Source organism: Perca fluviatilis, chromosome 13 (genome assembly GCF_010015445.1).
Source record: "Perca fluviatilis chromosome 13, GENO_Pfluv_1.0, whole genome shotgun sequence".
Taxonomy (NCBI): domain Eukaryota; kingdom Metazoa; phylum Chordata; class Actinopteri; order Perciformes; family Percidae; genus Perca; species Perca fluviatilis.
In genome coordinates this window covers 34,022,399-34,037,535 of record NC_053124.1, presented here as the reverse complement: position 1 = coordinate 34,037,535, position 15,137 = coordinate 34,022,399, and the positions used below count along the sequence as shown (strand labels likewise).

The 15,137-nt window shown below is 38.9% G+C and overlaps 1 protein-coding gene across 1 annotated transcript in view; it reads right to left on the bottom strand.

Moving 5' to 3' along the window:
• The window catches only part of LOC120570950 (CD209 antigen-like protein E), an 83,351-nt gene extending 72,483 nt beyond the window's left edge, over positions 1–10,868 (bottom strand). Inside the window, exon 1 of the mRNA XM_039819637.1 lies at positions 10,614–10,868. Coding sequence (XP_039675571.1) covers positions 10,614–10,776 — 163 coding nt within the window. The 5' untranslated portion in view covers positions 10,777–10,868. The remainder of the gene's footprint in view (positions 1–10,613) is intronic.
• Positions 10,869–15,137: the final 4,269 nt, after the last annotated feature.

Sequence of the window (15,137 nt, the reverse complement as noted above, 5' to 3'; positions counted from 1 at the left end):
AGCAGAGCCGGTCCGCAGCCGTTATGCATCCAGTGCTAATCCATGTTTTTATTAGCTTGTATTATAATAATGCTGTAGGACTACAGAATAAGTACACATATTGTGCACTATGAAGGGCAGAGGAACAATATCTCTGTAATCCAGGTTATTTAGCAACACAGAATAAAGAGCTGAGCAAATGTTAAAGAATTGGTCTGATTTGACAAAGCTGATCCCAACACTATACAACTCTCTATCATCAAAGAGTTCAGAAAATATTTTTCTCACAGATCCCGTTTTTATTATCAGAATTAGATCTTTGTGTCCATTTTCCTTGTTGATCGCAGCATGTTGCAGCGTTCAGGTAACCTTCCTGAGTCAGTCCTGATGGCCAGAACCTGTCAGACAAATAAAATGTTCTTTTATCAAACAGCTGAAACTCCTGATTGTTGTTCATCAGAAATAAGCTGTTAAATTTCATTTTAAATATTTTCTGTGAATAATCAAATTATTTCAATATCTTGTTTAAAGTGATGGTTCAGAGTAATTCACCCTAGGGTCCTTTGCACCATGACCTCGAGCCAAACACCCCCCAGAAGGTTTTTCACCTGGGTTGAACATTGGGAGAGTTAGCGTAGAGTAGCGTCATCAGCTGAAAAGCTTAGCGCAGGGGCTAATGGACCCACGTTTGTATTTTGTAAGTTACCCCACTAATAATGCCCGAAATGATACCAAACGTCTACAAGTAGTACAAATAGGTTATGCTCTCATAAAACGATGGATTGGAAAGTTTGTAAGTACACCAGAAGTTTATGTAACTAACACTGTCCTGCTGGCTTCTGCTCTGTTGCTGCTGTAAGATGAGTGCTTAGGGCCGTCTACAAATTACAACACCGAAAAGAGATGCAACAAAAATATTTATTAATTTAACTTTTTTTTTAAAGTAAGTGCTGTAGTATAACTAGCAGGAGACAAGTAATAATTGAGGTAAGTTTGGAGACATTACCTTATTTAATCTTTAAATTAATAAGTATTTTTGTTGTATCTCTTTTCGGTGTAGTGTTTTGTAGACGTCCCTAAGCACTCGTCTAACTGCAGGTAGCAGCAGCAGCAGCAACAGAGAGCTGAAGAGAGCAGGCAAGTGTTCATAAACTTCTGGTGTACTTACAAACTTTCCAATCCATCGTTTTGAGAGCATAACCTATTTGTACTACTTGTAGATGTGTGGTATCATTTCGGGCATTATTAGTGGGCTAATTTACGAGATACAAACGTGGGTCCATTAGCCCTTGCGCTAAGCTATTCAGCTGATAACGCTACTCTAGCTAACTCTCCCAATGTTCGACCCAGGTGAAAAAAGCTTCTGGGGGGGTGTTTGGCTCGAGGTCATGGTGCAAAGGACCCTAAGGTGAATTACTCCGAACCATCACTTTAAGATTAAGCTTTGTAAAGTGATGTAATCTATAACAGCTGCTAATGAAAGAATGAAACCTTGTTCAGTGCTCCCATCTCTCTCTCTCTCTCTCTCTCTCTCTCTCTCTCTCTCTCTCTGTTTTTCTGTTTCTCTCTATCTGTTTCTCTCTCTGTCTTCTGTCTGTCTCTCCTTCTGTCTCTCTGTTTCTGTCTCTGTCTCTGTGTCACTCACTCTGTCTATGCTCTCTCTTTCTCTCTCTGTCTCTCTCCATCTCTCTGTCTGTCTCTCTGTTTCTCTCTCTCTCTGTCTATGTCTCTCTCTGTCTTTCAATTCAATTCAATTTGTTGGCATGAACAAAGAAAACATGTTGTTCCCAAAGTAGTTTACAGAAAATGCATTAAATATTACATATCACATAATAAATACATACAGTAGGTTTCACATAGATTCTATACTGCACTGATAGTTACATACAACACACTATATTACAAAACAATTACATAACACACTATAATACTTAACAGTTTTGTACAATACATTTACTGTACAATCCTAAACTAATCTGAAATGTTGGGATCTTAGTCTCTTAGGTTGTGGCAGGCAGATACATATTTAGCTGCCAGTGGATGTTCTCTCTCTCTCTCTCTGTGTCTCTCTCTCTCTATCTCTGTCTCTCTCTCTTTCTCTGTCTCTGTCTCTGTCTGTCTCTCTCTCTCTCTCTCTCTCTCTCTCTGTCTATGTCTCTCTCTTTCTGTGGGCCCTATTTTAATGATCTAAGCGGATAGCGTGAAGTGCCTGGCAGTCGCATGGTTCAAAAGGGTTGTACTTAGTGTATTAATTAATTATAAGTGTGTTTTGGGTGTAGCATGCTATAAACCAATCAGAGTGTCATCTCCCATTCCCTTTAAAAGCCAGGCACGTTTGGACCTTGGCGCATTGCTATTATGATGGCAGATTTGCAACGTAATATTTATTTTAATATTTTTATTTGTAATCTTTTGCATTTTTTCAGTTTGTGTGTTGCTGCGCTCCCCTGTGTGTGTAGTCTATATCCTTGACTATTCACTTCCGGGATTGCTCCGTTGCCGCCGGAAAATCCGTCGGATTTCACTCATTTTGGCGGATATCCGTTGCCTCGGGCTTTCTTTTGTGTTGGCATTTCAAACTCTGGTGGATTTATGAGGACTATAGTTAACTACTTCTCAGATTTCTGCAGGGTAAATCCAGACAGCTAGCTAGACTATCTGTCCAATCAGAGTTTTCTGTTGCACGACTAAAACAACTTTTAAACATACACACCTAAACAAGTTCCTTCTGAGGCTATTATGCAGCGGCACCGCAGCTTTTCTCCAGTGTTTAGCACCACCCAAGATGATTGCGATTGGTTTTATAGAAATGCCAATGAACCAGAGCATATGTGCGAGTGCAATCAAAGATAGTACAGAAGAAAAGAGGTCGCACTCGTAGCTAAAACAGAAACAAGGTGAAAAGAGGATCTGCAGCAGTGAGAGAGAGCTGTGCAGTGCAACAAAAAAATATGGTGTTTTTTGAAAATTAAACCATGTAAACCAGTGTTTCTCAACGGCGGACCGCACCTGCGGGGCGTCAGAAGATGAGGGGGCGCGGAAGCAATATTTTGGAAAGGGGGCGTGAGGTGCCGTTGGGGGCGTTGTTTGAAAGCTAGTTTAAACCAAAGATTCACAATAACAATACATGTTTACACTTAAAAATACTAAAGAATAAGTAGTCTGCAACATTAAATGCTGCCAGTTTACAGCACTGCGACTGGACCAGACGGGTATCTTCTCTGTGCTTCTGTCAGTTTTGTTTGGTGCAGCTCCTGCGTGCCTTCATGGAAACGGGCCGTCAGAGTATCGTCTTAAATGAGCTCTGTAGCTACTACGTGAAGCTGCGTTCAGATAAAAGAAAAAAGCAATCGCGCGACGTCCTGTTGTATTCTTTTAACCCCCAATGTAGCACACCACAGTAACAGTTTTTCGTCAGATGGTTTACAAAACGTTTCCTACTGTACCTGAATGCAGCTTCATTTCACGGAGAGAAAGAGAGAAAGAAAAGAGACGCGGCGAGATATCGACTGTGCTTTGTTGTTTGGCAAACAGTCAGCTGTTCCATAAACCCGCGGGCAGTTCAGGGCTTATATTTGGTGTTTTAAAACTTTCTTATGGAAGCATAGAGGAAGTGATGTCACTGTTTACTGTATGGGGACTCTCACACCTCCACAAAACACAGCGCGATGTGGGGGTGCGTTTTCTCCAAACGTTTTTTTTCTGTTTTACTTTACCCAAAGACAGGCGATAGCAAACATAGCTAGACTCTTTCTAAGCATTAAAAACGCCTCCTCACTAACTTTCAAAGGTTGTAAACTTATGTCCATTCGGCAGTAGGTGTCGTTCTTCAAGTCGTTTGTCATCACCAAAATACGGTGTGTGTGTGTGTGTGTGTGTGTGTGTGTGTGTGCTGCTCTTCTTTCTTCTTCTTTTACCCCTTGATAAGTGCCAGCTTGTTTTCCGTTGGCACAATTCGATTTTAGATTTGAATGAAAAATAGATTTGATTGTTAAATTGCTAGCTGTTTCTGATTGGCTACTGTTAGTGTTTGTAATAATAATAACAATAATAATAATAAGTATAATACATTTTATTTAAAGCTAATTTCATGACACCCACGGTCACTTCAAATTATAGTCCTCTCTAAAGGTGCTGAGGTTCACACCATGCAGCAGGTCTTTTGATAATACCTATTTATAGTTTGATGTTACATATCTAGTCGTTCTGATTGGCTGCTGTTATTTAATTTGAATGTCAAATGGTTGCATTTGACATTTAAAAAAACCTGTAAATATATATATAATTTCTATTCATGTGTTGATTGTCATTCAATGATTTGATTTTTATTATTTTTGATAACAATAGTAACAACAATAATAGGCCCTATATTAGGGCGTAATACACATATTATTCGGGGCATTTAGCCTACATAATATTTGATGGGGCGTTAGGGACCTGGATAATGGATAAGGGCGCGTGGCACAAAAAGGTTGAGAACCACTGATGTAAACCTATTCTGGTACAACCTTAAAATACAAGTATGAACCTGAAAATGAGCATAATATGGGCACTTTAAACTCTCTCTCTGTCTCTTTCTCTGTCTGTCTCCCTCTCTCTCTCTGTCTCTTTCTCTGTCTGTCTCCCTCTCTCTCTCTGTCTCTCTCTCAGGGGAAACCAACCAACTCAGCATTTTTCAATGTCAAACATCATTATTTCAGTGACAAACAGTGACTTTGATGGAATTGTGATGGAAAACAAAAACATTTAAAATGTCTCACGTTTCTGTCAGCGTGTGATCCGGTCCACCCATTCCATTCTCCTTGTATCCAATCATACCAGACCAATCCAGGACTCTCCATCCTTACTCTGCTCAGTAACAAACTTCTAGTAGTTGACAAGAGACAACAACGTTCATAGTTCAGCATTTTTGTTGTAGTAAAGTCATCTTGTGACTTCATCAGCCACAACAAACATAAGAGGGATCCCTCGGTACACCACACACTGAGGACTGGACCCAACATCATGACAGTAAACACACATTAGTAATGTGAAGTAAGACATTTATACTCAGCAGAGAAACAGAGATTTAATGAGGAACTGCACTTTTAAAGCTCATAAGACAGTTAACATTTCGTTTAATCCAAATGCATTTTAAAAAGAAAAATCTTCCATTTTCCAAAGATTTCAAATTGATATTATGTATATTTAAATATTTCGATTAAAATCTCTAAAATCACTCACTCAGAAACAAACACAATCACCTGTTCCTCTTCATTGTTTATGATGACCAGATCTGCTCCTCTCTGCTGACAGTCAGCTCTGCTTCCAGCCCAAGTGTTGTTCTCTTTAGATTTAAAGTAACAACTGTATCCAAATCTCATCCATCCATCAGCACAGCTCTTCTCTTAATGTCAAGCAAATTTGAAATACAGATTTCACATCATTCAGTGTCAAAGTGATTTTGGTTTTAACTATTTAGTTAAAGATCTTTCTTTCCTCTGTTACATTTCCTTCATGATGTTTACTCTCTAAATAAATTTTGAATTTCAAGTCATATTTTATATATCATTTGTAAGTGACCGTCTCAAACAGAAATATTCACATCATCAGCTAAACAGTTCAACAGCATGAAACAGTTATAATCAACGGTAACTACACAATCAACATCTATGATATAAATGTGTATAATGCAGGAGTTTACTGGTTTTAAACTATTCTCACCTTCTAGTTCTGTTCTTCACCTGCTTTACTTCATCTTGTAACTGACTGTAGTTGTTGATCAGTTGGTTGTATCTGGTCTGCAGCAAAATGACTGAAAGATGAATATGAAACCCATAACAAAGTTTTAAAAAGACCAACAACACCAAATCATTCTTGCTTTCAAACAAATAAGACAAATATTTGGGACATAAAACCACAGACGTTGTTGTGTGCCAAAATGAGCCAAAGCTTGCATTAGTTCTCATTAGTCTGACTTTCCAAAACTGAATATTTCTTTAGTAAAATTTGCTCTCTTCATGTTTCCACTGACAGTGTGCCATGGTTTTGGGTTTGTGTCCTGTTATTGTTGTGTATTTGTTCTGTTTTCTGTTGTCAGAGCCGAAGGCCTGTAAAACTACGAAGCAGGATTTAGCTAGCGTTAATGAAGCTAACTTAAGGCTCAACCCGGAGGATTTTCTGTACTACTTAGAGGTGGATCACTTGTATCAGGTTCAATCGCGGTGGTAACTCATGCTGAACACCTAACCTGGTCGGGAGCAGGTTAAGTTGGAGATCAGAGATCAACCGGTGTAAAAGTACCGCTACTGACCAATCAATAGGTTGATTGATAACGGCGTCACCGTTCTTAAAGAAGATCAGGCAGAGCTCTCGGCGTAGAGAGAGAGAGAGGGAGAGAGAGGGTGGAGAGAGGGGGGCTCCATAAAAGTTAAATCATTTACATTTATTTTTTCAGAGACCAACAACCCGCGTTAACATATGTATTTGTATGAAATATAGCCTATATATTTTAATGGGGGGAATTACTTATCGGCTTCTGAGCCATGTGTCGCCAATGCGCCCAACGGGTTTGAATTATGTTTTTTATATTTTTATTTGCTCTAACGATCGCTTCCACTGCCAGGGTTGCAACTGAAATAATAGGCTAAAGCAACGACAGTTTATGGAAAGCACAAGTGTAATTATGGTCAGATCTTGGTCCTGACTGATGAGGAAGTGATATTAATAAGCGTGCTAGGATTAAAACATCTACACCGTCGGCTATTTATTTATTTTTTTGCCAGCTTTCCTTCCTGTTTTAGGAAGCAGAGACTGTATTGGCGTTTTCCTGTAAAACCGTGGTTCGTGTTCTTCATCATTTATGGAGAATTATATGTGCTCTTCTTATATATATCATGCGGCTCTGGTAGATGTTTGTACGATTGGTCGTGGTAGCAAACACCGCCTTTTTATGAACGCTACTGCGGGATTGGGAAACCCTGAGTTGACTGAACTAGTTGATAACCAGCGTCGGGTACAGGTTACGTGGGACCGCTGGTTGTTAGGTTAGGTGAAGCCGGGTAACTGAAAAAATCCAGGACAAGTTGATCGTGTCTTCGTGAAAGTAACAGGCCTCAGGTTTCCTCCCTTGTCTTGTCTAGCAGTAGTTCCTGTCTTGTTTTCCCATGTGTTTGTATGTTTGCGGGTTTTATTTTGACGGTCTGGTTTTCTGTCTTGTCTTGTCTGATTTACTTCCCGTGTTTTCCCTCCCTTGATTGCCCTAATGTGTTTCACCTGTTTCCCAGCCTTGTGTCACCTGTTGCTTGTTTTCTCATTACCCTGTGTATTTAGTCTCTGTTCTGTCTTTGTCTCTTGTCAGATTATTGTTTGCTGTTCGGTGTTTCTTGTTTGTCCTGGTTTTGCCTGTTCCTGCCTGTGGGATTCTACTTGTACCTGTTTTGAATTGCCTTCTATTCTCATGACATCTTTTGTTTGGTATGACTTTATTATTTTTGTTTATTAAATCCTCCAAGCTCACACTCCCTGTCCGTCTCTGCTTTTGGGTCCTACATCCTCTGAAACCCTGACAGAATAATCCGACCATGACGGACCCAGCGGAGTGTTTTGAGGACGAACTTTATGATTTGAGCTACACTCTGATATGTATTTGTGGAGAGTGGAAGAGAGCTTCTGAATCTTCGACGTCCTGCTCGGCCACCTGAGAGGCTTCTGCTTTTGCCACCGGCTGCCTGAAGGGTTCTACCTTCGTTGCCAGCCGCCACAAGGCTTCTGCCTCCGTCGCCGGCCACCTGAAGGCTTCTGCCTTCACTGCGGCCCCCTGTTCTCGGAGGCCTCTCTGTCCCTTGTCCCAAGTGGCCCCTCTCTGTTCCCTGTGGCTCCTCTCTGTTCCCTGTCCCGTGTGGCCTCTCCGTTCCCTAGCCCCGTTTGACCTTTTTGTTCGTCTATGATATAAATGTGTACAATGCAGGAGTTTACTGGTTTTAAACTATACTCCCCTTCAGTTCTGTTCTTCAGCTGCTTTACTTCATCTTGTAACTGACTGTAGTTGTTGATCAGTTGGTTGTATCTAGTCAGCAGCAAAATGACTGAAAGATGAATATGAAACCCATAACAAAGTTTTAAAAAGACCAACACCAAATCATTCTGCTTTAAACAAAAGACAAATATTTGGGACATAAAATCTCAGTCTTTTGTTGTGTGCAAAAATGAGCCAAAGCTTGCATGAGTTCTCATTAGTCTGACTTTCCAAAACTGAATATTTCTTTAGTACAATTTGCTCTCTTCATGTTTCCACTGACAGTGTGTCATGGTTTTGGGTCTGTGTTTCACCTGTTTCCCAGCCTTGTGTCACCTGTTGCTTGTTTTCTCATTACCCTGTGTATTTAGTCTCTGTTCTGTCTTTGTCTCTTGTCGGATTATTGTTTGCTGTTCGGTGTTTCTCGTTTGTCCTGGTTTTGCCTGTTCCTGCCTGTGGGATTCTGCTTGTACCTGTTTTGGATTGCCTTCTAGTCTCATGACATCTTTTGTTTGGTATGACTTTATTTTTGTTTATTAAATCCTCCAAGCTCACACTGCCTGTCCGTCTCTGCATTTGGGTCCTACATCCTCTGAAACCCTGACAGTGTTTCCTTGCTGAGTGGTGGTATAAAGGAACACCATGGTGTATTGGTTCAGTATTTGTGGCTCAGTAGTTGTGAAGTGTATTTTCTCTTACAGTATACAGATAAGAGGATGATTCCAGTCATCATCAGAAAGCAGAACACTGCCAGACAGAGTGCTGCAGCCCTGAGAGTCTTCCTTTGGATGACTGGAGGATGCCTCTCAGTGTCTGGTCCTAAAGTGGCAAAGCACACAGAGAGCAAGGTTCATTACAGGGAAACAACATGAGTCTTTGTTATCAAAGTTCCTATTATGTCCCTGTAAAAAATATTTCACTCAGCAGCTTCATTGCTTTGATCTGTGGTTAGGTGTGTCAGACCCTTCAGGTTCACTTAAGGTGAGAATGCGATCTGACCCAAATACAGGAAGTAAACCACAAGCAGAGCATTTACTAGCCTGCAGCTTCAACCTTGCTTTAAAGACTTGTATATTATTTAAGGGATGATAACTTTCAGATCCATAATTTGTTCTGAGCACACGTTGCTGGTTGTCTGTGTGACATCATCAACACTGAAGCAAAACCAGGATACCCAAGACATTATAAATGTGGTGTTGCTCCTTTATTTCTGAGACCAGAAGTGTCGGCAGGTTTCACTCAGATATTCTGTCCAATAAACAAGCGAACATTTCCACCATGTGACATTTGTTGACATTGTTTGCTGCCTTTGACAAAGTGCAGCGTGAATAAAAACCCAACCAAATGAATAAATGCAACAATGCTGCAACGTCACCCCCAAATCTGGTGTCTGTTCAGACTAGTGAACTAAAGGTGTGAAAGTATCCTTAAACAAATGATTAAACCTCTTAGGTAAACCAATTATTACAGTAAAGTAACAAATATAAACTCATCTTGTAATGGGTCATTGAATTGCAGAAGTGATGCAATAAAAAAGCTACCTTATAGTGACTTTTTTTTTTTTCTCTCCCCTATCTCTTTTTTTTTTTTTTTTTTTTTTGGCTCTACATTGCTAATGATATTCAACAGACTTAGTCACACTGTACTTCCCTCCTTCCTGTCATGTGGTTTCATGGCTTTACCTGAGTTTATACTTCCTCAGATCTCAGCAATTGCACTTCTACACAGCCATCATTGAGTCCATCCTCCATCACCATCTAGTACACTGTCATTCAGTCTGCAGAGAAGGCGATTGGCTGCAATCTGTCGCCGCTCCAGGACCTTTACGTCACCAGGACTCTGAAGCGTGCTGGGAAGATTGTGGCTTATCCCTCCCACCCCGGGCACAGACTCTTTGAGCCACTCCCCTCTGGCAGAAGGCTGAGGTCCATTAGGACCTCAACCACATGTCACATAAAGAGTTTTTTCCCCTCCGCCACTAGCCTTATCAACAAGGCCCGGAACCCACCCTGACTCTCCCCACACTCCACCTCTGGCTCCTTATGCCACTGTACCTACTCTGCTGTACTGTTCCTTTTTACTACTGTTGAACTTATTTTATTATTTATTTACATTTATTTTATCGTTATTAATACATACTGTGTGTATATGTTTATATTTATGTTGTCTTTTTATCCTTCTTATATTGAGAATGTGTGACAACAACAACAACAACATGACAAATTCCTTGTATGTGCAAAAAACGTACTTGGCAATAAAGCCCTTTGTGATTCTGATTCAATGACACTTGTCAGTTAAATGTTAGCATAACCAAGCACATTGGGCATCATTTCTTAATAAAAACTGCATCCCAACACTTGAAAACCAGAGAGCTCTGATACTTTTAGCAGAACATAATAAAACTAACTACAAGAAAGAGCTGCAAAACACAAAGTTTCCACACTGTACATGCACATCTATAGAGACAAACATAGATGGGCGGCAGTTTCCTTGGGATTTGACAGCTCAGAGTAACAAACTAAACTGAGAGCAAACGTAGAGTTTACACATCAGTCCAACATGACTTGAAGGTACAGCCACATTCAAACAGATCAGCATGAGTATTTATGATATTGATTTGTCATAATTTCTCACTTACCTCCTCCATGTGACTGATTATCAATGTGATCATCTCTGATAGCGTCTGGGGTCTCGTATATTACCACCTCCCTTTCCTCACACTTTTCTTTGTACTTCTGCACATTTCTGTTGTATCTCACCTTCTTTGACATATCTGCATTGACATAAATATCTGCGGACATCTAACAAACCTTAGCTGCACTTAACTTCACTGCTTACTGTTCTGTGTAGATCTGTCACTATGCTGCTGTAAAACTTTGGTAGATATACATTACGTGATGTAACATCCTCTACTGATGCTGCTGCTGCCAGTGTTTCTTGGAAAGTGCAGAAAAGGAAGTAAAAGCAAATACCACCCCCCACACACACACACACACACACACACAACCTTATTACTCATTAATTTGATATATTGGAGTAAAATCATAGTAACTCAGCGAGGACACTGCATGGTCCAACCTTTGGATTTGTTTTATAAAACCATTTACAAAAAATAAATGCATTTGTGTAAAACTGAAAAATGTATAAATACCATTTATTCACAGCTTGGTTAAACACTTTCACACACCACACAGCAGTTCAACAGTTTGGCCAAAACAGGAAATGATGCTTTCACAGTTCTTTCTGTTCCCAAAATAAAACTTTGTAATGTTTGATGACGTATCCTGCTTTGGAACAAGTTATTGACTATCAGTCTGTCAATCCATGATTAAAAAATAACAGACTTCCACTACTGTTGGGCCTAATCCCTAAAAATTAGCTAAGCCTCTGTCCTGACTGCCGATGTGGTCGCACAGCATCCCTTGTTATCGTCTGTTTTAAAATAAATGGGACCATGATTTCCTAATTGAACATCATGCTGTATTAAATAACACTTTAAACTAGTGATTGAGACCATGAACTCATTATGAAAATGATTACTGAGGTAATAAATCATGTGAGAAGTGGGCTCATTTTCTCAAAGACGTCTATAGAAACAGACAGTGGAGTCGCCATCTGCTGGAAATTACAGAGAATGCAGCTTTAAGGAGCTTCAGCATTGGCTTCACTTTTCAGACCCTGAAGTTACATTACATTACATGTCATTTAGCTGACACTTTTATCCAAAATGACTTACAATTGCTATATATGTCAGAGGTCTAACCCAGGTATCCCACACCAAAGGCATGAGTCATATCCACGCCTACCACCACCCCAAATTGTCGCTTGGTCTCTACGTTTGTATGTTTCTTCTTATATTATGGAACACTTTGGCCCTGTTGTACTTTTACATTTTTCATTTTAGAGTAACACAGTACAGTTCATTGTCTAATATTTGCCTTTATTATTTTCTATTTTTAAGGGAGGGGAACAAAAAGTATTCTACAAGAGAAGAAGAACATAATAATAATAATACATTTATTTTAAATAGCGCTTTAAAAGATACTCAAAGGCACTTTACAAGGTAAAGACAGAACAACAATAATAAATAAATATTACAAACCCCAATTCCAATGAAGTTGGGACGTTGAGTAAAACGTAAATAAAAACAGAATACATAATAATACAAATCCATTTCAACCTATAATCAATTGAATACACTACAAAGACAAGATATTTAATGATCAAACTGATAAATGTAATGCCTGCAACAAGTTACAAAATTTGGGACGGGACAAGTTGACCACTGTGTTACATCACCTTTCCCTTTTAAGAACACTTAATAAGCATTTGGGAACAGAGGACACTAATTGTTGAAGCTTTGTAGAATTGGAATTATTTCTAATTCTTGCTTGATGTACAACTTCAATTGCTCAGCAGTCCGGGGTCTCCATTGTCGTATTTTGCGCTTCATAATGTACCACACATTTTCAATGGGAGACAGGTCTGAACTGTAGCCTGTGCCTCTAGTGTTTGTTTGACGTTTACGACCCCTGTATTGTCTCCCGAGACCGGGCTTTTTCCATAGTGTATTCAGGGGGCAGCTAGCGGATCAAGAAGAGATGCCTACTATTTGAGACAAAAATTAAATTGCGCTGAAACCATGCAGGAACTCATAGCGCACCTTTAATGGTGCCTACACAGATGTGCAAGTTACCCATGCCATGGGCACTAACACAACCCCATACCATCACAGATGCTGGCTTTTGAATGTTGCACGGATAACAATCTGGATGGTCCTTTTCCTCTTTGGACCGGAGGACATGATGAAATCCCTAAATTCCTTACAACTGTACATTGAGAAACGTTTTTCTTAAACTGTTGGACTATGTGCTCAAACTGTTTTTCACAAAGTGGTGAACCTTGCCCCATCCTTGCTAAAGCTTTTGGGGATGCTCCTTTTAGACCCAATCATGACACTCACCTGTTTCTAATTATCCTGTTCACCTGTGGAATGTTCCAAACAGGGTTTTTTTTTATTTAGCATTCCTCAGCTTTCCTAGTCTTATGTTGCCCTGTCCCAGCTTTTTTGGAACATGTTGCAGGCAACAAATTCAAAATGAATGAATTTTTGCAAAAAATCAATAAAGTTTATCAGTTTGAAAATGAAATGTTTTGGCTTTTTAGTGTATTCAATTGAATATAGGTTGAAAAGGATTACAAAATCATTGTATTCTGTTTTTGTTTTTTTTATAAATCTTACTCAATGTCCCAACTTCATTGGAATTGGGGTTTTAATTTAGGTCATTTTGTGTTGTCTTGTGTTTTGGCAAGCAAATGTATTTCATGATTGAACCAAAAATGACTAATGGAGTACGTAAATCGGTAACATTTGAATTATTTCCTTTTTTCGTCTCTTTATTTTTTGGTTCTTCTGCAGAAACAGAATGTAAATCATTGAAATGTTCTGACCATGAGTTTTGTTCCAAAGGTTTATCATTATAGACATTGTTTTATATAATCCTATACTGTCTTTCTACAGTCACCATGAAGGAAATAAAATAAATATTTGTTGGATCAGTTTGTCCTCAGGATTTCATAAAGTCACAGACACCCTTAAGAAAAAACTGTAATAACACACTTTGATAATAACAAACATGGACACAACTGATTTGATGAAAACGTCTTTATTATCTGGAAACACTGAAATAATATTGAAACAATGCAACAAGTTGGCAAATAGTGCTGTCAAAACACATCAAATAAAAGACAGAAATAGGTGTAGTGATGAAATACTCAAGTACAAAAAAATGAGACCAAAACTTCAGTAAAATTTAAAAAAACTTTGCAAAAAGTGACAAAAAGATCAGAAGAAGTGAGAAAAAATGTAAAACAAGCTGGTAAATATTGCTACTGAAACAGGTGAAGTAAAAGCCAGAGCTAGTTGAAAATAAAAAGACAATCGAAGAAATTATGAGATCAGAGATTTCAGCTTTATTCTCACTGTTTTAAACATTTCAGTTTCAAATTTTAAATTAAGAAATAAAGGCTACATTTAAAACATTATGAAGTATGGTATGGTAAGAGAAGTTCAGTAAAGCTGTTTTGAGTTCAATTTCAAGATTAAAGAGGAGAAATGACGAATTAAACTGAGTCTATAAAGTGATTTATATCAGTCAAATGGGAGTTTAAATCTACTTGAAGTTATTTTCTCAACTGACTGCCCCAGAGACATAATGTTGATATTCTACATGTCTTTAAAAACACCAGATTACATTACATAACAACATCTTTTAAGATTCAATGCCAATTATTTTATATTTTGAAGAATGATTAGAGATTTGGACAATTACACATACTCATAGTCCATTTTTGCAAGTCTTCCATGTGTATTAGGTTATGCATGTGTTATATGGCTAGTTAGCTAAAGTGTTGTTGTTGTTGTTGTAACTGAACTTAAAATGCACAAGTTATTTCTCTTGAGGCTCATTTAGTCAGTTATAGCTTCAGGTGCATTACCACCACCATCTGGACTGGAGTAGTACTGACTCTGATTTGCATGTAGCTCTTGAAAACTGACTGACTACAATCAGATTAGTGTTACGAACCCTCCCTTTTCTGCCTGCCGTTGGCTTCTTTGGCTTGATTGGCTGAGCTGGCTGTTTGGGAGGGCTCGTTACTTGATTGGTGGACACCTGGGTAGGCCTCAACCTAGACTATTTATACAAGTCATGTTTGATTGTTCAGTCTTTTCATTCTCCTGCTCCTAGTTTCCACATCTCCTGGTTTGGGTTTGGTTTGTTTCTTTTGTTGCAGTTGTCATTTGCTTACATATCTTTCACTCACACATACACCGCTTACACTACTGATAACACTGATTCCACATCTGTTTTGATTCTTTTGTTAATAGTAGTTTCTTTATGTTGCAATAAACACTTTATTGGCATTTGAACCTGTTTGGTCTCCCCTCTTTTGTCACATGCATTGAGTCGGTTTGTGACAAGTGGGGGATCGTCTTAAAATGTTAGGAGTGAATTAGTTTATGTCTAATTTAGCCTAAATTGTAAGTTGGCCTAGAGTACCTTTGTCAGTTGTGTTGAGGGGAAATCCAGGTTTTTAATGCCAGTTAGCTTTGTTTAGTGGACGTTTGTAGGAGCTGTGTATGGATATCTTGGAGTTGTAT